The sequence below is a fragment of the Schistocerca nitens genome, chromosome 1 (assembly GCF_023898315.1).
Source record: "Schistocerca nitens isolate TAMUIC-IGC-003100 chromosome 1, iqSchNite1.1, whole genome shotgun sequence".
In the NCBI taxonomy this organism is placed as follows: domain Eukaryota; kingdom Metazoa; phylum Arthropoda; class Insecta; order Orthoptera; family Acrididae; genus Schistocerca; species Schistocerca nitens.
Window position 1 is genome coordinate 244719476 of NC_064614.1, and position 23374 is coordinate 244742849.

Genomic DNA, 23374 nt, shown 5'->3' on the forward strand with positions numbered 1-23374 from the left:
CTACCACCATCAAGCATAAATGGAGTTCTAATTAATGTTCATTAGCCTCAAAATTGTACAATTAGGCTTAAAAATACCAAGCAGTGTTTTTCATAACCAGTGCCAACCTCTTTCTTCAAAATAATTTTTCCAATCCCACATTTTCATCGACTTATTGCATATGTATAATTAAGCCAGCAGTAAAGCAGAAACTAACAGCTTTACAGCTTTGTACCACTTTTGTCTTTTTCAGTTCACATCACAATATTCATTGCCACTAATCTAATTTAAGCATTACTACGCCACTTGTCATGGTCGTCAGTAGAAAGTACAATGCTGAGAAATTCTTAAACTTGACAAGACAAATTAGACCCTCTGGAAATAATATGCCAGTAGTTAAAAAGTAATAGTGTCCAGCACTTTTTATGCATTTATACACATTGGTAATGCTCATCATTTTAAGAAAAATATTTCAAAATTGGCTGCTCTGGTATTTCCTGAAACACATTCTTTAAGATGTAGCTCCACTGACCTACACTCAACAATGGGGGGAGCAATACATATTTTACATTTGCGTGTGTGTGTTTTCTATTTCTTGACTTTATGTTTGCTGTTTTATACCAGTTGTGAGAAAGAGAAAAATAATAGAAATTTTATCCTAGCAGTGTAAAAATCTACCAGACTATAGAGTTCCTTGTTACTTGAGTCTACATCAAAAGCATGAAGTTATGACACCTAAACTAATAGTGTGAGGAGAGAAGTGTTTTGAAGTTTTCCTGTACAATAGACTGCAAATAAGGGTGTGAACTAGAGTTAAAAGATGTAACAGTCCAGCATCACCAAAATGAGCACGGAATCCATCAGCAATTTCAGTCAATATTTGTAAATTGTAAAATACCCATAAAGCACTTAACAGACAAACATCATGTGGCTGCAATGCAGTTTGCACTGGGCAAAAACATTTCTAGCTCTAAATTACAGCACTAGTCACATAAGATTAAGGGAACAGTAGAAGGGATATATATATATAAATAATACAATGCAATGGGTAACATTTGTTTTTATTTTAGTACTGTACATCAAAAACATTGCACACTACATCAGATTGGAAAGTTTCCTTTTATTTCCCAAGTTTTTATTCCTGCAACTGTCATTCATTACCTTAAGGTAATTTGAGATAAAAATACTGTTGAAATATGGTAACATCACGTTGACAACACTGAAAGATGAGTTATGGAAAATACATACAGTATCATTTTGTATAGCCTCTTCCACTTTTATAAGTTCACAACACATGCTCAGAACACTTTATGATTATTTTGCTGTAGAACTGGGCATTTAAAAAGTAGTCTAACCAATACTCTGAATACTTTAAATATATAAAACTCCAATGTCACTTCTGATAGCTCACAACACAAACCAATTCCATTAAGACAACTGAAACAGCTGGCAGTAGTTTTACAACTAGCAATGTACAACCTTATGTGCAACACAACAACTCATACAAATAACATCAGACATATCAACATCAAAATCTGTTGCGAAATATTCAGTTACAGTTGACTCCAAAAAACCTTGCTCTATGGTAACAAATTCACTAGGTTCCACTGTGTTTACAAATTCTATTAAGGTGACTTCAAACTTCAATCTACCATACTCTGCAGAATGAATTCCTAAATGCTTTTTTTTTTTTTTTTTTTAACCTTAATTTTCTTTTCAGAGTTCAACTGAAACACTGTAATTCACACCTGACAGCTGTCAATATTATCACGTAGAAGAAGGTGTAAGTAGATGAATTACGAACACTAGCTTCACTTAACGGAGCGAACTGCCTTAGGCCAGAACACATACAGTATATATACAGCTACAGAACATTCCAGTACAATGATTCTTGACATTTGTGGATACTTCTAGAATGTACTCGAACTAAATATAGAAATTAGAATTGTACAGTCCAGGAGCTACTCAGCTTCTTCTGCTACACTGCTCCCTCCTCAACAGAACAGCATCTCGGTGTTACATCATCCTAGTCCGGGAACGAGTCATCGGTCCTGCATACTCCGACTCCCGATGACCGATTCTCAACCTGGCGGTGATCTTCTTAGAACTTCTTTTGCCGCTACACTCTTCATCACATTTCCATTTGTTGCCTGTCGCTGGAGCTTCAAATTTACCCTGGGTTGCAGGATCCTTATAGGGTTTCATTCTAAGGATGTGGACCATATCTCTGATTTTTCAGCGTCTTGTGTCAGGGTCGAAATCTTCAATTTCATACATAACATCAGACAACTGTCTTACAACCTTATAAGGGCCAAAGTAGTGCCTGGGGAGCTTCTCAGAGAGACCAACCTTCTGAACAGGAATGAAAGATCCAGACAAGGTCGCCAGGCTGGTAGACAACAGGGTGGTGGCTCGTGTCATACCTTCAGCGATCATTTTCTTGTGCCTGCAGCGTGCGGAGTAGAGCTAACTGCCAATCTTCCTCAGCTCTGGTTAACACGTGGCCAATGTAGACGTTGTCCACGTCATCAGGACATAACAGAAACACAGTGTCCATCATCGTAGTCGCCTCCCGCCCATGCACCAGGAAAAATGAGGTAAATCCTGTGGTGTCTTGTTTGGCGGTGTTGTAGGCAAACATCACAAAAGGTAGCACCTCATCCCAGTTGCTCTGCTCAACATTGACGAACATTGATGGCAGGTCAGCCAAGGTCTTACGAAGGCATTCAGTAAGCCTGTTAGTTTGCAGATGGTAGGCAGTCATCATGTGATGAGTAATGTTGCACTGACGGTTTATCTCAATTCAATTGAAAAACTTTCCCACGATACGTAATTAACGACCTTGGGGCACCGTGTTTTAATACGAGGCATATTTTTTAAGTAAGTACCGTTTTGAAATTATAAAAAGACATGCCAAGATATCTCAATAATTTTATTTTTACATTAAAGCCTTTACCTTAATCTACTTTTCTACATATTTTCCATCAATATTGAGGCATCTGTCATAACGTTGTACCAGTTTTTGAATACCCTCCTCATAGAAGTCTGCCGCCTGACTTGTTAACCACTGCATGACCACTGTTTTGACTTCGTCATCGTCTTGAAGACGCTGACCGCCCAGGTGTTTCTTCAAGTGCAGGATTAGATGTTAAGTCACTGGGCGCAAGATCGGGCAGTACGGAAGATGATAAAGAGTTTCCCATAGAAAAGATGTGATGAAATCTTTGGTCTGATTCACCACTTGTGGACGGGCATTGTCTTGCATCAAAACGATGCCCTTGCTCAACTTCCATGGACTGTTGCTTTGATTCTGGTGTGACATAGGCCAATCATGTATCATCGCCCGTAACAATTTGGCTTAAGAAATCATCACCATCGTTGTGGTACCGCTCACGGAAAGTCAATGCACTGTCTAAACGTTTGGTTTTGTGCACATCCGTCAACATTTTTGGTAACCAACGTGCGCACAATTTTCAGTAATTCAAGTGCTTGGTCACAATGCCATACAAAACACTACGAGAAACATTAGGAAAGTCCTCCCGCAAGGAAGAAATCATGAAGCGTCTGTTTTCTCTCACCTTATTGTACACTTACTGCACCAAACTTTCATTAACGACCGAAGGATGCCCACTCCGTTGTTCATCAAGCACATTTGTGCGGCCATCTTTAAATGCTTTTCCTACCATTCCATCACTCAATGTTTTCTCCGTAAACTGCACACACCTCACAATGAATATCGATCGCTTTTAGGCCTTTAGCACTAAGAAAGCTTATAACAGCCTGTACTTCACAGTCGGCGAAGAATCAGACTGTGATGGTGTCAGTGCGTAGATTAAGATACAAGCTTTCATGTAAATATAAAATTATTGAGATATCTTAGCACGCCTTTTTTTTTTTAATTACAAAACTGTACTTACTTAAAAAATGCCTCGTACAATGTCTTCCATAGTGAATTTGGCTACCTCGGATGCTTCGGCTGTTTTCACAGCTATTGTGTCAGATAATCAGTTGTTGTTGTCTTCAGTCCTGAGACTGGTTTGATGCAGCTCTCCATGCTACTCTATCCTGTGCAAGCTTCTTCATCTCCCAGTGCCTACTGCAACCTATATCCTTCTGAATCTGCTTAGTGTATTGATCTCTTGGTCTCCCTCTATGATTTTTACCCTCCACGCTGCCCTCCAATGCTAAATTTGTGATCTCTTGATGCCTCAAAACATGTCCTACCAACCGATCCCTTCTTCTAGTCAAGTTGTGCCACAAACTTCTCTTCTCCCCAATCCTATTCAACACTTCCTCATTAGTTACGTGATCTACCCACTTTATCATCAGCATTCTTCTGCAGCACCACATTTCGAAAGCTTCTATTCTCTTCTTGTCCAAACTGGTTATCGTCCATGTTTCACTTCCATACATGGCTACATTCCATACACATACTTTCAGAAACGACTTCCTGACACTTAAATCTATACTCGATGTTAACAAATTTCTCTTCTTCAGAAACGATTTCCTTGCCATTGCCAGTCTACATTTTATATCCTCTCTACTTCGACCATCATCAGGTATTTTGCTCCCTAAATAGCAAAACTCCTTTACTACTTTAAGTGTCTCATTTCCTAATCTAATCCCCTCAGCATCACCCGATTTAATTTGACTACATTCCATTATCCTCGTTTTGCTTTTGTTGATGTTCATCTTATATCCTCCTTTCAAGACACTGTCCATTCCGTTCAACTGCTCTTCCAAGTCCTTTACTGTCTCTGACAGAATTACAATGTCATCGGCGAACCTCAAAGTTTTTATTTCCTCTCCATGAATTTTAATACCTACTCCGAATTTTTCTTTTGTTTCCTTTACTGCTTGCTCAATATACAGATTGAATAACATCGGGGAGAGGCTACAACCCTGTCTCACTCCTTTCCCAACCACTGCTTCCCTTTCATGCCCCTCGACTCTTATAACTGCCGTCTGGTTTCTGTACAAATTGTAAATAGCCTTTCGCTCCCTGTATTTTACCCCTGCCACCTTCAGAATTTGAAAGAGAGTATTCCAGTTAACGTTGTCAAAAGCTTTCTCTAAGTCTACAAATGCTAGAAACGTAGGTTTGCCTTTTCTTAATCTTTTTTCTAAGATAAGTCGTAAGGTTAGTATTGCCTCACGTGTTCCAACATTTCTACGGAATCCAAACTGATCTTCCCCGAGGTCCGCTACTACCAGTTTTTCCATTCGTCTGTAAAGAATTCGCATTAGTATTTTGCAGCTGTGACTTATTAAACTGATAGTTCGGTAATTTTCACATCTGTCAACACCTGCTTTCTTTGGGATTGGAATTATTATATTCTTCTTGAAGTCTGTGGGTATTTCACCTGTCTCATACATCTTGCTCACCAGATGGTAGAGTTTTGTCATGACTAGCTCTCCCAAGGCCATCAGTAGTTCTAATGGAATGTTGTCTACTCCCGGGGCCTTGTTTCGACTCAGATCTTTCAGTGCTCTCTCAAACTCTTCACGCAGTATCTTATCTCCCATTTCATCTTCATCTACATCCTCTTCCATTTCCATAATATTGTCCTCAAGTACATCGCCCTTGTATAAACCCTCTATATACTCCTTCCACCTTTCTCTCTTCCCTTCTTTCCTTAGAACTCGGTTGCCATCTGAGCTCTTGATATTCATACAAGTGGTTCTCCTCTCTCCAAAGGTCTCTTTAATTTTCCTGTAGGCAGTATCTATCTTACCCCTAGTGAGATAAGCCGCTACATCCTTACATTTGTCCTCTAGCCATCCCTGCTTAGCCATTTCGCACTTCCTGTCGATCTCATTTTTGAGACGTTTGTATTCCTTTTTTCCTGCTTCATTTACTGCATTTTTATATTTTCTCCTTTCATCAATTAAATTCAATATTTCTTCTGTTACCTAAGGATTTCTACTAGCCCTCGTCTTTTTACCTACTTGATCCTCTGCTGCCTTCACTACTTTATCCCTCAGAGCTACCCATTCATCTTCTACTGTATTTCTTTCCCCCATTCCTGTCAATTCTTCCCTTATGCTCTCCCTGAAACTCTGTACAACCTCTGGTTTAGTCAGTTTATCCAGGTCCCATCTCCTTAAATTCCCACCTTTTTGCAATTTCTTCTTCATGCCCCTCGACTCTTATAACTGCCGTCTGGTTTCTGTACAAATTGTAAATAGCCTTTCGCTCCCTGTATTTTACCCCTGCCAGTTCATAAATAATTGATTGTGGTCAGAATCCACATCTGCCTCTGGAAATGTCTTACAATTTAAAACCTGGTTCCTAAATCTCTGTCTTACCATTATATAATACACCTGATACCCTTTAGTATCTCCAGGATTCTTCCATGTATACAACCTTCTTTTATGATTCTTGAACCAAGTGTTAGCTATGATTAAGTTATGCTCTGTGCAAAATTCTACAAGGTGGCTTCCTCTTTCATTTCTTCCCCCCAATCCATATTCACCTACTATGTTTCCTTCTCTCCCTTTTCCTACTGACGAATTCCAGTCACCCATGACTATTAAATTTTCGTCTCCCTTCACTACCTGAATAATTTCTTTTATCTCGTCATACATTTAATCAATTTCTTCATCATCTGCAGAGCTAGTTGGCATATAAACTTGTACTACTGTAGTAGGCATGGGCTTTGTGTCTATCTTGGCCACAATAATGCGTTCACTATGCTGTTTGTAGTAGCTAACCCACACTCCTATTTTTTTATTCATTATTAAACCTACTCCTGCATTACCCCTAATTGATTTTGTGTTTATAACCCTGTAGTCACCTGACCAGAAGTCTTGTTCCTCCTGCCACCGAACTTCACTAATTCCCACTATATCTAACTTTAACCTATCCATTTCCCTTTTTAAATTTTCTAACCTACCTGCCCGATCAAGTGATCTGACATTCCACGCTCCGATCCGTAGACGCCAGTTTTCTTTCTCCTGATAACGACGTCTTCTTGAGCAGTCCCCGCCCGGAGATCCGAATGGGGGACTATTTTACCTCCGGAATATTTTACCCAAGAGGACGCCATCATCATTTAATCATACAGTAAAGCTGCATGTCCTTGGTAAAAATTACGGCTATAGTTTCCCCTTGCTTTCAGCCGTTCGCAGTACCAGCACAGCAAGGCCGTTTTGGTTAATGTTACAAGGCCAGATCAGTCAATTATCCAGACTGTTGCCCCTGCAACTACTGAAAAGGCTGCTGCCCCTCTTCAGGAACCACATGTTTGTCTGGCCTCTCAACAGATACCCCTCCGTTGTGGTTGCACCTACGGTACGGCCATCTGTATCGCTGAGGCACGCAAGCCTCCCCACCAACGGCAAGGTCCATGGTTCAGTGCAAACAATAATCCATCTATTGCCACTAGCATACATTGGAAATTGCCCAAGGAGGTCAATCCCAACATGCTGGAAAGGCGTTTCAGCTGGTGGAATTGGTATGAGTCAGCCAGGCGGTTTCTGAGGAACTGTCTTTCTCCTCTGACACTCTCAACAGTGCGACGTGTAGTGATGGACACTCCTAAATAATCCTGGCCAGAAAAATCTCTTGTGAATCCTATCACATGTCTTAATAAATCCTAATTGTCCGGCCTCAGGTGTGTCATGGAATTTCTGTAGAACATCTAAGAGCATGAGTTTAGGAATCCCTGGTAGCCACCTCTTTCCAAAAGGATCAAAGTTTTTCATGCAAAGTAATCCATTAACTACCTTAAATTGTCCTTTCACATCCTCTGACCGATTTAAGGCAAGCCTAATTTGAGATATCTTGGCGTCCTCCTTCTGCACAGCACAGATATCCTGGAGTGCAGCGAGACAGTCACTATCTTCAAAGTCTTGATGGTCTTGCACAAGGTTTCTTCAGAGACAATCGGCATCTTGGTGTTTTCTTTCACTTTTGTACACTATGGTAATGTCATACTATTCAAGATGATGTGCCCACCTGGCGAGTCGTCCTGTTGGATCCTCAAGACCTGTCCACCAGCAAAGTGAATGACGGTCTGTAAAAACTGTGAATGGTCTTCCATAGAGATACTGTTGAAATTTGCACATGGCCCAAATCACAGCAAGACATTCTCTTTCTGTAGTTGAGTTGTTTATCTTGGCTTTTGTAAGTGTCCTAGAAGCATAGGCTATAACCTTCTCTTTTCCACCTGAAATCTGCACCAGAACAGCACTAATCCCATACCCGCTAGCACCTGCGTGTAGTTCTGTAGGTGCTCACTCATCATCATACAGACCAAGTACATGTTCTGTCGTCAGAGCTTTTCGCAGCACATCAAAAGAATCTTGTTGAGCACCACCCCAGATAAATTTAGCATCAGCTTTTAACAACTCTTGGTGTGGTCTGGCTTTGGTACAAAAGTGTTTGATAAAAAGATGGTAAAAAGAACATAATCCGAGGAAGCTTCTCACATCTCTGATACTTTTAGGAATAGGAAATTCCGTTATAGATCTCACCTTTTCACAAGGTGTCCAAGAATTTTTATTTCTTTTGCTCCAAAAGAGACACTTTCCTGGATTGAGTTTCAGTCTGCCTTTTTGGAGACACTTAAGAACAGCCCTCAGTCTTTTTATATGTTCATCAAATGTCTCTGAGAACACTATAATGTAATCTAAACAACAAAGACATATCGTCCACTTCAGGTGCCTTAGAAGATTATCCATCATCCATTCAAAAGATGCTGGTGCATTACACAAACCAAACGGCATTACCTTAAATTCATACAGGCCCTCAGGGGTGATGAATGCAGTTTTCTCATGATCAGCCTCATCTACTTTGATTTGCCAGTATCCCGAGTACACGTCCATGGTTGAGAAAAACTTAGCTCCCTTCAGACAATCTAGTGTATCATCAGTTCGTGGAAGAGGGTAAAAGACCTTTTTACTTATCTTATTAAGCTTCCTGTAATCAACACAAAAGCGCCAACTGCCATCCTTCTTCCTGACGAAGACCGCTGGTGATGACCATAGGCTCTGTGAAGGATGAGTGATGTCATTCTTCATCATTTTCTCTACCTCGTCGCGAATTATTCGACGTTCCGTTGCTGACAAACGGTATGCTCTCTGGCTTATTGGTTGAGTGCTAATACGGTGCTTCACAATCAATTTGTCTAATTTGCTCTCCACCTGTAGATTGAAGCATTCAGAGAACTTGAAGAATGGCAAGTAGCTGCTTCTGTTGTTCCTTAGTGAGATCTGATGATAGTTGAGCTAGAAGACCTTGTCTCGTAGTGGTAGCGCTAATTTCACCCACAGACTCAGCATGGAAGGTTTCAATGACACTCAGCTGTTCTTCAATTAACAGCTCAGCGTTTGCTACGCACATGCATCTTGGAAGGATCTGTGTTTCTCGTCGATAGTTAACTATCCACAATTCACTGAATCCATTCTCAAACGAGATGACAGAAGCTGGGATGACCAAGTTATTCTTCAGTGGTATGTTCCTCTTACATTCCACTACCAGATCCATGGGCTGATGCATGGCATGACACATGACAGTTACCTTTCTAGCGCTGACTGCACGAATGATCACTTCATCCAGCACACATAGTCTCCACACACTCAGATGCGCATCTTCCTGTCAATAGTATCTCATCTCGTCTAGCATAATCTTCGAACGACCACAATCTATAATTACCTGAGCAGCTTTCAAAAAGCCCTGTCCGAGAATGACAGTCATGACTACATTCTTGTAAGACGATGAATTCTAAGGGCTGTGTATGACCACTTCTACCCACACGAATGGTACATCTTCCTGTAGGTTTTACGTATTTCGCATTAACCACCTTCAGCAGTGATGTTTTGTTGTCGACAAATACGGTTTCTTGTAACTGGCGATGGTACTTCTCCGAAGTGACTGAATATGATGCTCCAGAGTCCACAAGAGCTTGGGCTGGTCGGCCATCCATGAGGATATCAACATAGTTTCCTATCATTTTTGTAGTAATCAACGGCAGAGTTTTTTTTTTTTTTTTTTTTTTTTTTTTTTTTTTTTTTTTTTTTTTTTTAGTTGCGGCGGCTAGGTGATCAGCTGGAGCTTCTAAACAGCGAAGAATAATGTCACGTAGAGGAAGGTGTAATTAGATGAATGATGAACACTAACTTCACTTAACGAAGGTTTATTCAGCACTTGCACATACAAGAGCGCGGAGTGAACTGCCTCCGGCCAGAACACATACAGTATATATACAGCTACAGAACATTCCAGTACAATGATTCTTGACATTTGTGGATACTTCTAGAATGTACTCGAACCAAATATAGAAATTAAAACTATACAGTCCAAGTGAGTTTTGGACTCACGACCCTCCACGCAACAGTTTAGTATCACAACCACTATACCACAGTGCTACTCAGCTTCTTATGCAGCAATATGAACTGATGTGGTTTTCTAATCCATCAATTTTAAATTTACATGGAAGAACACATGACTTTTCAGTTCAATTGAAAAGTGTATAATTGCTTCTCTAATTGTTTTAGCTGCATCATGCATTGCAAAAAATGTGTCCCTTGTCAAGAATTTCTTAGCAATTATTTGCAACACTCATTTTGTTCCACACATCTGACCACTTTAGGAAACTGTTGGTGAATTTGAAACTTTCATCATCTGAAGATGAAAATGGCAGTTCCAGCAGGTTCCTCTTTAATGTTCATTTCATTGGACTGCAAAGCAAGTAAGTCAAAAAAATTATCCGGACATTTCATAAAACACTTTATTTACTTCAAAAACACAGTTTGATTCACACACCTTTCAATATAGTCTTCCTTCTTTGAAATATACTTGGTCCAGCTGTTCACATGCTTGTGTATTCCACTGAAATGAAGGTTTTCGAACGGTTGCAGCAACCACCGATGCAACGCATATTCCACTTCTGTCACTGAAGAAAATTTGTGACTTCGCAAAGCATCTTTCAGCAGTTCAAACAAACAAACATCTGATGAAGCAAGATCTGGACTGTAAGTCGGAAGTTCCAGCAGCTTCAAACTCATTTTCTGGATGGTTTCAAGCACAAAGCAAGCCGTGTGAGGACAGGTGTTATCATACAACAACAACACTTTCCATGACAAAAACACCACCGTTTGCTGTGAATTGCCGGTTTAAGTTCGTTAGTCAATGATTCACAGTAGTCATCTTTTCTTATGGTTTTTCCCTTCTCGATGCAATCTTTCAGTATAAGCCCTTTTGTGTCCCAAAATACAGTCAGCATAACCTTTCCCGCTGGGCCGCAGACTTAAATTTTTTCTTCAATGGTGATTTGGGGTACTTCCACTAAAAACTCTGGCGTTTTGATTCTGGCTCATTGTGATGAGCCCAAGTTTCATCATAGGTCGTTAGTCTTTCCAAAAATGATTTGACTTCTCTTTTGTAATCACCTAGTAAGCACTGGCAGATCTCAAGACGTTTGAGTGTGTTCTTCAGTGAACTGATGTGGCACTCATCATGCACAAATTTAACGAAATTCATCATGGATGATGGTACAGGCAGAACCAACGCAGATGCTACGCCACTGATGGTAATCTGCTCATTTGGCAAAACCATAAATTGAGCTTGCTACATTTTGTAAGTTAATGAAGGGACCCTGCTTCCTTTGTGTGTCAAATTTGTCTGGCCACTTTTGAACTTTCTGATCTACTTGAAATGACTGACCATGGCAATGTAAGTAAGACTGCGCTAACAGTCTGCAATGAATTTCTGTCCCGTTGACTCCTTCTGACAAAAGAAATCTTATCACTGCCCTTTGCTCTTCCTTTGTGCGAACTGCTAGCAGGGTGGACATGTTTACACTGCCACTGCTGACTCACTTGTTGTGATGAAGGTCAAGTGAGGTGCACAGTCACCATAGTAGTACCAACTGTAAGCACCCATTTGCAGGATGCAGTACGACTACTGCAAAAATTGTTTTTTTTTCCCCCAAGGAAGTCCAGATAATTTCTGTGTTACCCTCGTATTAAAATTTTCCCACCATTTGTGAATAATTTATAGGAATATCAGTGTACCTGAGTCATCATTACTTAATTTCAGTGCAGAGAGGTTAGTTTCATGAAAAATATTATCTACTAAAATAACTTTCTGTATCTCTGTATTTTGGAATAAAGTTTTCTGACAAAATTTTTGTGCAGGTTTAAGTAATTTATTCCTTTCACTTGGGGGTCCAATGTTGCTCATGTCCGTAGGTCTAACCTTAACGTAACCTACATGTGACCCCTGGGTGGTGCTAAGGGAGCAACAACAAATATGTGATCAGACGTAAAGTCTCTTTTAACCTCCTGATCAAGATACAACATGGAATTATGACGGTTACGAATGATTTCTCAAAGGGTCCTTCTACCAGTAGGATCCTGGGCTCTGCCCTACGTGTGCGACAACTAAATATTGAAGGTATTAGTCGTGTTAAAAGTGAAGCCTTATCTAAACTGCTACTCTCTCATGAAGTTGATCTGGTAGCCATACAAGAAACGCACACCAGTGAGGAACAGCAGCTGCAATCCAGAGGAAAAATACCAGGCTGCGATCTTCTAGGAGCAACATATCATCATGCCTATGGTAATGCTACATATGTGCGAAATACTATAGATAAAGCCTTTCCTCTGTCTACTAGCACTGAGGAGGACATCCACTCCATTGTCATTAGAGTAAGCGACACTGAGGTTTCAAACATTTACAAACCTCCTAACTCCAAGTGGCCCAATCATGTTGTAGACATCCGACCACACCCAGGAGTCTACATTGGAGATTTCAACCGTCACCACCAGAATTGTAAATACAAAACTAATGATGAAAATGGTGAAGCAGTAGTGGAATGGATGGGCAGAAACAACCTCTTCCAAGTCTTTGATGCCAAAGACCGAAGCACGTTTAACTCAGCAGCCTGGAAAAAGAGGGTACTGTCCTGATCTATGCTTTGTATCCAGAGACGAAGGAAACAAACCTCTACCAACTACTTGAAAGGTGCTCAATGACTTCCCTCATGGCCAGCACAGACCTGTGATACACGAAATTGGCATCCAAATCCCCCTGATCACATCCAGCCCTCAACCACATTGGAATTTCAATAAGGCCAATTGGCCTGGCTTCACGAAAGAACTTGACAATTGCATATGTTGAATACCACCTACAAATGAAGCTTATGAATGATCTATAGCAGCTATGATATCTGCAGCAAATAAACATGTCCCTAGAGGGTATCGCAAAGAATATATACCTGGATGGAGTGAAGAAAGTGAAAAGCTTTACCAACGATTTACTGAGAGCAATGACCATGAAATTGCTGATCAGCTTTGTGGCTGGATTGAAGAGTTTTTAGCAAACAGCACACAGCATGTTGTTCTCAATGGAAAGACGTCTACAGACATTAAAGTAACCTCTGGCATGCCACAGGGGAGTGTTATGGGACCATTGCTTTTCACAATATATATAAATGACCTAGTAGATAGTGTCGGAAGTTCCATGTGGCTTTTCACGGATGATGCTGTAGTATACAGAGAAGTTGGAGCATTAGAAAATAGCAACGAAATGCAGGAAGATCTGCAGCGGATAGGCACTCGGTGCAGGGAGTGGCAACTGACCCTTAACATTGACAAATATAATGTATTGCGAATACATAGAAAGAGGGATCCTTTATTGTATGATTATATGATAGCGGAACAAACACTGGTAGCAGTTACTTCTGTAAAATATCTGGGAGTATGTATACGGAATGATTTGAAGTGGAATGATCATATAAAATTAATTATTGGTAAGGCGAGTTCCAGGTTGAGATTCATTGGGAGAGTCCTTAGAAAATGTAGTCTATCAACAAAGGAGATGGCTTACAAAACACTCGTTCGACCTATACTTGAGTATTACTCATCAGTGTGGGATCCGTACCAGGTCGGGTTGACACAGGAGATAGAGAAGATCCAAAGAAAAGCGGTGTGTTTCGTCACAGGTTATTTGGTAAGCGTGATAGCGTTATGGAGATGTTTAGCAAACTCAAGTGGCAGACTGCAAGAGAGGCGTTCTGCATCATGGTGTAGCTTGCTGTCCAGGTTTCGAGAGTGTGCGTTTCTGGGTGAGGTATAGAATATATTGCTTCCCCCTACTTATACCTCCAGAGGAGATCACGAATGTAAAATTAGAGAGATTCGAGCGTGCATGGAGGCTTTCCGGCAGTTGTTCTTCCTGCGAACCATACGCAACTGGAACAGGAAAGGGAAGTAATGACAGTGGCACGTCAAGTGCCCTCCACCACACACCGTTGGGTGGCTTGTGGAGTATAAATGTAGATGTAGATGTACACAGCCTAGATGCAGCCAGGAGGAAAAAATGGGAAGATAAAGTTAGATCACTTGACTACACAAAATCAAGCAGAGAAGCTTGGTCTCTTCTAAGGAAGCTTGGAGATGGAAAAACAACTGCACGGACATCAGAAATCCATCCAAACAAACTTGCCTCGTATATAGTCATAATTTCCAAAAGCAAAAGGAGCAAAAATCTTACTGAGGATATAAAGAAAGAAATGAAACTCCTTAAACGTGGCTCTCCAATGACACAACCCAAACCATTCAATGTGGAAGAAATAAACACCGCCATCAGTAACACTAAATTAGGTAAAGCCCCTGGTGAGGACGGCCTACACCCAGAGTTCTTAGCTCACTGTGGAAAACAGGCTCATGCCTGGTCCACCAAATTCTACACTGATATTCTTGAAAGACACCAGATACCAATGCTCTTCAAACTGAAAAAGATTATTGCTATATTGAAGAAAAATAAACCAAGCGAAAAGCCAGAAAGCTACCGACCTATTGCCTTGCTCAGCATTGCATATGAACTCCTGGAAATACTTTTACTGAACAGAATTGGTCCTGATATACTCAAGATAATTCCAGTGTAACAGGTGGGCTTTAGACCATACAGGAATATAACAAATCAAGTTATGTCTCTTACAACTTACATAGGAGCAGGCTATCAATGAAAACTCAAAACTTCAGTGGCATTCATAGATTTAACAGCGCCCTATGATACAGTATGGAAAGACGGAGTACTCTACACACTCCTTAAAGTTATCTCATGTAGAAGAACTGCACGAATTTTAAATCCATGTTGAGCCAAAGACAATTGTGTGTATAAGGGGAAAGATGTAAGCAATAAAAGATCGTTGAACAACGGGCTGCCTCAAGGGTCTGTTCTTGCTCCCTTGTTGTTTAGTCTGTACATTTCAGACATGCCAGAGAAGCTTTCAAGGAAATTCGGACATGCAGATGACTGGGCATTTGCTATCGGAAAACAAAACATTGAACAAACGAAAGAGATCCTGACAGAAGACCTCAAGAAGCTGACTCAGTACATCAAAAAGTGGGGACTCGAACCAAACACCAATAACACTTAAGTTTGTTGCATTCATCTCAACAACAAAATGGGTAATAGGGAGTTAAAGGTGTGCATGGACAACCATAAATTGAGACACAACAGATACCCTAATACCTAGGGGTCACATTGGATAGAATGCTGTCTTTCAATCATCATCTTCAAAATGTTGCTACAAAAATAAGAACTCGCAACAACATAATTCATAAACTATGTGGAACAACTTGGGGATCTACAGCCGCAACTCTGTGGTGCTCAGCTCTAGGGTTAGTGTACTCAACTGCTGAATACTGTGCTGCTTACCAGCTCAATAGTGCCCATACAAATATCACAGATACCCAACTAAATACCACAATGCGTCTTATCACTGGCACAATCAAATCTACTCCCATACACTGGCTACCAGTACTAAGTCATACCCCTCCGCAAGATCTCAGACATAAAGATATTCTCTTAAGATAATTCAACAAAATAATGGACAATCCAGAACTATCGATACATTCTGACATCAGCAACGCAAATGCTAGTCGGCTGCATTTGAGGAAACCACCAACAAGAGATGGCATGAACTTGAGGAACAGCAATTACCAAACTACCATTGAGTGGCAGAAGAGACTTAACGACAAATGTTGCCTGTGAACAAGACGCCGCCACCTGGTTTCAGCCTCCCTCGCAGACAATAGTCGACACTAAACAGAATCCAAACTAACCATGTGAATTATGCAGCCTCCCACTTCAAGTGGAACATAAGTTCAATGCCTGAGTGTGACTGTGGGGCTACACAACAGATGATCCAGCACATCATCACCGAATGTAGGACAAGAAAGGATAATGGCAGTGTTAGTGACTTTACTCTCGCGACTCCACAAACTATAGACTACATTCGTAATCTAGACATACAAGAGTAGTTTTCAATCATGACAGATGCTGTATCTCTAGCCATATGTTAAATAAATAAATACTTTTACTTTTGTATAGGTCTTTAATAGCAGGAAACTTTGCATATGGATGTAAATTTTCTACTGGATTCTGTTTGTCAATATCTTTCATAACCAGATGTTTCTAATATACCTGAATAGATGTACAAAATCAAAAGCATACAGACCTAAACTGATGGTTCATTGTTCAAGATAACAAACATGTTTCGTTCAAGCAATTATCAGAAACAAAAGCTTGAAATGAAAGTACGTACTTTTAATGTAAGCTGCAGTAACTCACAATGTGTGAGGTATCTTACTGGAATTAAACTAACAATTTCTTTCAAATGACCAAATGTAGACGAAATCATGAAAGCCAACACAGTTCTTGTGCTACAAACAGGCTGACTTTCAGCAAACCCCATTATAGAGCCATTACAAAAGGAAAGCTTCTAATGAACATAGATTTCATCCATCTGGACAACAACATGCTAATCTCTGTCACTTAGTATTAGAAAGTTGGTTCTAAATTCCTGTTTTCATTTGCAACATTAGGAGACAAACAAAGCTTTCTTTGCAGACTTTGCATGTACTTGGGATGTTGTAAAGTGTATTTGGGATGTGGCAAAACTAATATGGTATGCCTTAAAACATTACAAGGCTGACTGTGTATACAAAAGGAATGCGAGGATATTGTTTCACAAGTGTAATTTCTCTTTTTTTTTAGGATAAGCACTATTTGACCCACTAGAAAAAGTAGTTCCTTATATAGTTTTTCTTCTGTTGTTTGCTCACTAGATGGGATCTTTTTGTATACAAATGCCACCCCTTCCAAGTCAGATATTAAAATATTAGAAGCAAAATTTTCTGTGTCAAACATACCTAATCAACCAGTTCTGCAACTGGACCATCACTGCTGTTTCTGGCCAGGAAGTATTCAAGACAGCTGTGATACTCTAAGAAATTAATTATTAATACAAATTTGAATTTTTAAATTCTCTTGTATACCACCACTAACAGGAATTTTGGGGGGGGGTATCACTTTTACACCGTAAAACCCAAAAGCACACAAAAGAATTTTCTACATGCAGTTTTCACTTGGAACTATTTTCACTGCTGTCATTTATCTTACTGCTAATTTGAATCCTTTTTCAACCACTGGTTCAGTTTTTCTTCCAATATTTTAAGTTATCTCTCTCTTCTCATACCATGACAACATAAGATGAAGTACTGGCATTATTAAAACATTTTGGTAAACCTGAGAATATCCTTGGCACTGCACTGGGTTGCAATAGGTTCCTATTACTACCAACTTCTTGAATATTTCCTTCCTCATTGCAAGATACATCTACATAATTGAAATCACTTTCTCCAAAATGTTTGATGCAAACAACTGCATATTTTGAAGGTTTCCAGTCTTTTTGTGGAATAGCTTTATACAATGTAGCTGCCCTGTCCTCATCAGTTGCAAATCAGAATACAGTAGCCTGTTTCTTTCATGGAGTTTCCATAGTTGCTGAAACGTCCTGGGATGCAATATTTTGGAGCCATCTACAAAACGAAAAATACAATACATACCATGATGCATCAGATCAGCCAATGTATTACGTTAAAGCTACAAGCATGTGCAATAAAAATAGTCTGATAGTAAATGTTAACAGCTAACACATCATTTTGTTAATTCAATTATTTTACAGTTTAATTTCAATAAATATACTTACACTTCATTGTTAATAAAGAGTTGTTATAATTCCAAAGTTCACAGAAGAAATATGTCATCAGTACGAGCTATTTCGTGAAAGGTAACTTCTCATTTCTCAGCTAATAAACAAGACAACAACGAAACACACAAGTAATCCAGCATGTGCTTTGAGGCAGCCAACAAAACAGTGTTGCCTTTTTGTAAGCACTTCAGCATGGTTTTTAAAAGGCCATACGGTACAGGCCAAAGCCTTTTAGTTACAAATGATTCATATGTACAACTAGTTCTTAGCTACAGAATTCTTTTCTAGGGAAGGAATACACAAAACACGAAAATAGTTTTCAAGCAACAGAAAAGGACTGAAAGAATAAAAAAAATAAAATAAATAGATAGTAATCATGCTCTATGTCAAGGTATGTTCAATACACTGGAGATTTTAACTACACTACGGAATGACATCTACGAATCAGTTAAACACAACAAAAATATTGATCTCACAGGAAATGGAAATTCCTGTTGACATTTTCCTTATAAAAAAAAAAGAGAGAGAACACAGTTCTCGCCATGTTCATGAATCAAGATCTAGACTGAAAATACATTTATCATTATGTACGAACACAAACAACACTTTCTTCAAGAGAATAAAATTTTACACTAAAATGTCTACGGAGATGAAAGTAATTACTGAAACAATTTTATTTAAATAGGCAGTTAAAAGTACCTGCTAAGCAATACATGCTACACAATGAAGAATTAGTAAAATAACAAAATGGTAGGGGGTTTGACACAAAAATTTAAACCCAGTAAATGACAGTCAAACAATTGTTATTACACAGCGAATTTACACACTATTATTTCCCCCGAATTTCACAGTGTATTTACACACTATTATTTCCCCCTCGGAAAAATCATATATTGAAGTTCTGCTTCGTATTTTCTTCGTGAACTCAACATCTTACTCATAATATAAGGATAATAACTCAATGTCACACAAGCAAATGGTAAATTTTCATACATTAAATGGAAACTAAATGTCACGATTCTGACAGCTGATGGTGCGCACAGTGACTGGTACAGAGAAATTCATTAACAGTGTAGCATTAGCCTTTTACAAGACGAGATAATTGTTCTGTAAGAATGTATAAAGGAGACCAACTGCTCACTAGGTATAAACTGACCAAGGCGGCGCTGTTGTTAACAGACTGACCTTGTATTTGGAAGTATGGAGGCCCTAATCCACATCCGGCCATTGCAATTTAGTTCTTTCATGGACTCCATAAATTACTTCAGGTAAATATTGAGCTGACATCTGCAACACCACTGTTAAAGCGGTACAGATGGAAACAACAAATGCTGCTGCTGCCACAACTCCACAGTAGGTGAGACCATAGTAACCATAGTGTAATCGTGAAGTACTGTGCTTGGTGGTGCAGTGATAAAATGCCAGATTAAAAATCCAAAAGTCTGAGAAAATTGTTCAATATGGATTAACCAAATGAGGCAGTACAATTGTTAAGTGACTGATCTCATATTTGAGAGGTGTTTTCTCTATCCAGTCATCCTGATTTATGTTTTCCATCATTTTCCTACACCATTTTAGGCAAATGCTTCATCAAGGTCACATCAAAACCCCTGTATCATCCTCATAAAAGCATGCTTATATACACTGTGTGTGTGTGTAGAGCTATTTATTTTCATTGTACTAGGATGACAAATCCTATGTCACTAAGACGATCCCTGCGTAAATAAAGCAAGCAATCAAGAATCAATCAACACTCAGTCCTAGCAATTATTTCCATCATTTACCATTTCTTTTGCTTCCATAAATGTTTGTTCATGTGAAAAATGCCAAGTTGCACCATGGCTCAGAACACATGTAAAAACTGTAGGCTCCCCTTTAACACGCTGGGCAAGTCAATTCAATTTAGAAGGTGGAAGTAGGCAACTTCACACCTCCACCAATAGGACAATGCCTAATAAAGCACTGTGGTGTTCAAATCAACCTTCAGGCTGATTACTGTTTTACCTTTAGTGGTTACAATCAGGCAGTTATCACTGCTTTTAGTAAAGGCTGGACAAGTACCAAGATCCAGTTTGTCAACAGAAAGTGAACCACAATACACCAAAAGTTTGTCGATACAGACAGGAAACAGAATTAGTTAACAATGTGAGACTACACTGACAGACTGATGGCATCACTGGCATGGCAGTGGTAGGAGCCTTGCTGAAAACACTCAACACAAAGCGGTATTAACATAGGCTCCAACAAATTAATGGGACCTCCACAGTAATACGGGTTTTTGGGCTAGGCAAGCTCTTGTTGTAAATGCCTTTAAAAAATTGAAAAAAATAACTAAATGCTTGAGGAAACAGGAGTTCTCATTAGGGATGTAAATTTAACTACAATGCGCAATGTATGTAAAAGATTGTCCAGACTCATTTGCTGGTCTTATGAACACGCAATCAATCTGTCACCTTCCAACCTAATCTAGGCCTCTGTCTATAAAACACGTCTCTCACCACAAACAGCGTTTAGCAAAAAATAGCTTTATCTTGCGACAACATGCAATGGCTTCATCAACCCACAACCAAACTGACACCTTCGTACCTAACCTAGGCTACCGGCTATGCTACAATTCAGTCTATCACTGTGACATGATGATTATGTTTAGTGAATTTTTTCCATAATGGGCACAGTTGAACTAAGTGGCTGTTTCTTTATAGAGTTCAGAATAATAACCACTACCACTCACAATAGAAGGTAATTTTATCTAATTCACAACCAGTTTCGGGCTTGTGCCCATCTTCGAGTGGATTTACATTAAATGCTTTGATGTTGGAGATAACTGTTTAAATAAAAAACAAAATTTGATGATGACTAAATAGATCCAACTGAAACAATTGAAAGTGGCTAAGTGACATGTCGTAAAGCATTATTTTAATTACATACAGCTTGAAGATCCATGTTAGCAACTTCCAATTGTTTCAGTTGGATCTATTTAGTCATCACATTGCTTTTTTTTAACAGTGACTTCCAACATTGAGCACTGAAACATGTAATTGAGTGTAAAACTATCTGAAGATAGACACAAGCCTGAAATTGGTCATGCATTAAATGAGATCATCTTCTATGATGACTGGCTGCTGTTATTGTTCTTAATGTTATACTCCGGCTCTTGATCCAGATCTGAGGAAAAAGTATTTCTCAAACTCGCTCCACAAAAAACTAACAAATACACGACAAATCTGCACTTACATTTTCTTGGTCAGCACAAACCGTTATACTTAGAGAATGCCAGATATTAATATCACATCCTCTACACTGAACCCAATATTACCTTAAAAGTATTTCATTTGAAGTTATATTCTAAAAACAAAGATTCTGTAACTTACCAAACGAAAGCGTTGGTACGTTGATAGAGACAATAACAAACACACACATAAATTTCAAGCTTTCACAACCCACGGTTGCTTCATCAGGAAAGTGGGAAGGAGAGGGAAAGACTAAAGGATGTGGGTTTTAAGGGAGAGGGTAAGGAGTCATTCCAATCCTGGGAGCGGGAGGAAAAAGGGACAGGTATACACACACACACACACACACACACACACACACACACAAGCAGACATATGTCAAGGCAAAGAGTTTGGGCAGAGATGTCCGCCTCGACTGACATCTCTGCCCAAACTCTTTGCCTTTACATATGTCTGTGTGTGTGTGTGTGTGTGTGTGTGTGTGTGCGCGCGCTCGCGGGTGTATACCTGTCCCTTTTTCCCCCCAAGGTAAGTCTTTCCGCTCCCGGGATTGGAATGACTCCTTACCCTCTCCCTTAAAACCCACATCCTTTCGTCTTTCCCTCTCCTTCCCTCTTTCCTGATGAAGCAACCGTGGGTTGCGAAAGCTTGAAATTTGTGTGTGTGTTTGTTATTGTTTCTATCAACGTACCAACGCTTTCGTTTGGTAAGTTATAGAATCTTTGTTTTTAGATATATTTTTCCCACGTGGAATGTTTTCCTCTATTATATTGAAGTTATATTCTCTGACATCTATATCCATACTCTGCAAAGCACTGTGAAATGCATGGTAGAGTATTTCCCATTGTACCATATACAAGGATTTGTTCCCATTCCACTCAGACATAGGGTGTGGGAAGAATAAGTGGTTAAATGTCTCTGTGCATGCTGCAATGGGTCTAATGTCTTAATGATCCTTAAGGGAGAGACACTTTCAAGACAAATGCAAAATAGCTGTCTTAAACTGGATCACTCACCAAGAGGCGGCAGCTTTCAGAGCCAGTGGCTCGTTCTTCTGGCAGAAGGGCTGAAGGTGAAGGAAGAGGGGTTAAGGTAAAAGAACTGGAGAGGATTAGGAAAAGGGTTAGAGTTCAGAAAAGTCACCCGGAATTCTTGGTTAGTAGAATGGGATGAGAAGGAAAAACAGATTATATTTTGTTCGATATGCTTAAAATACAGGTATGTTGTATTTGTAAAATGCAAAATGCTTCTCTTGAATTTTTTATTTCATACATCGTGGTTTTTTTTTCACGTAATTATCTATTGAAGGTTTCGCTTTGCTAAACGAAAAGGAAGTATTTCGTAAAGGCCGGCAGTTGCGAGTTTGTTTAGTACTTAGGCGTAAATTTCATATGAGCATAGATATTTGTTTTTGACTAGACTTAGCACTTCAAAGTTAAATTAATTCGTGTCTCTCATCCAGAATTTGTGTGTTTAGTTAAAAGTTTCAGAAGCAAGATTATAAGTTTGTTTACATTAGTGTTTTAGTTATGTATTAGTATGGGTTATGAAACTATTGTGTTGTTGAAGTTATTTTCTGCTTTTGTGTTACGTCTTACTATCAAACCATGTGTGACAAGTGTGGTGGTTGCTGTAGAAATTTGAAAGAGGGGGTGTTCTGTATAGACTGTAGGTTGTGGTTTCATTGGGGCGAGTGCATCGGAGAGGAAACGAGGGTAGATAATGAGGCTCTTCCATGGCAGTGTAGGTTATGTAGAAAGGACAGAAAAATTGCGGAACAGGAGGCAAAGATTTGTGCCCTTAAGGCTGAATTAGAAATTGCGAATTTGGAATTATGTAAGTTAAGGGAGGAAAAGGACTCTGGGTGCTGGGAAAAGGTAGCAAGAAAAGGGCGAAAAGGGAAACAATTGACAAAACTTCTGAAATTCAGTTAGCACATCAGTTTGGCTCGCTGTCTGAAGTAGTACAGGAAGGGCCGCATCCAGATGTAGTTGAATGTAGGTTGAAGCAGAATACTAGCTTAAAGAAAAAAAAGACAGGTCAGGATCAAACGAGAATAGGAAAAGAAAAATTCTGCTTATAGGTAGTAGTCATGGGAGAGGTTTGGGCCAACAGCTTCAGGAGATATTAGGGACAGAGTACCAGGTCACAAGTTTT

General features: G+C 39.5%; 1 protein-coding gene across 8 annotated transcripts in view; it reads right to left on the reverse strand.

Moving 5' to 3' along the window:
* LOC126246592 (uncharacterized) overlaps positions 1 to 23374 on the reverse strand; it is a 175465-nt gene that overhangs the window by 125205 nt on the left and 26886 nt on the right. Inside the window, exon 2 of one of the 8 annotated variants that reach the window (XM_049948409.1) lies at positions 17522 to 17814. The exons of 6 other annotated variants lie outside the window; for them this stretch is intronic. Coding sequence is in view for 1 of the 2 variants with exons in the window: in XM_049948407.1 (XP_049804364.1) it covers positions 17146 to 17174 (29 nt within the window). In the remaining variant the exon portion in view is untranslated. Of the gene's footprint in view, positions 1 to 17145; positions 17235 to 17521; positions 17815 to 23374 lie in introns of those variants that run through there. One more of the 8 variants, XM_049948407.1, reaches the window with a different exon arrangement.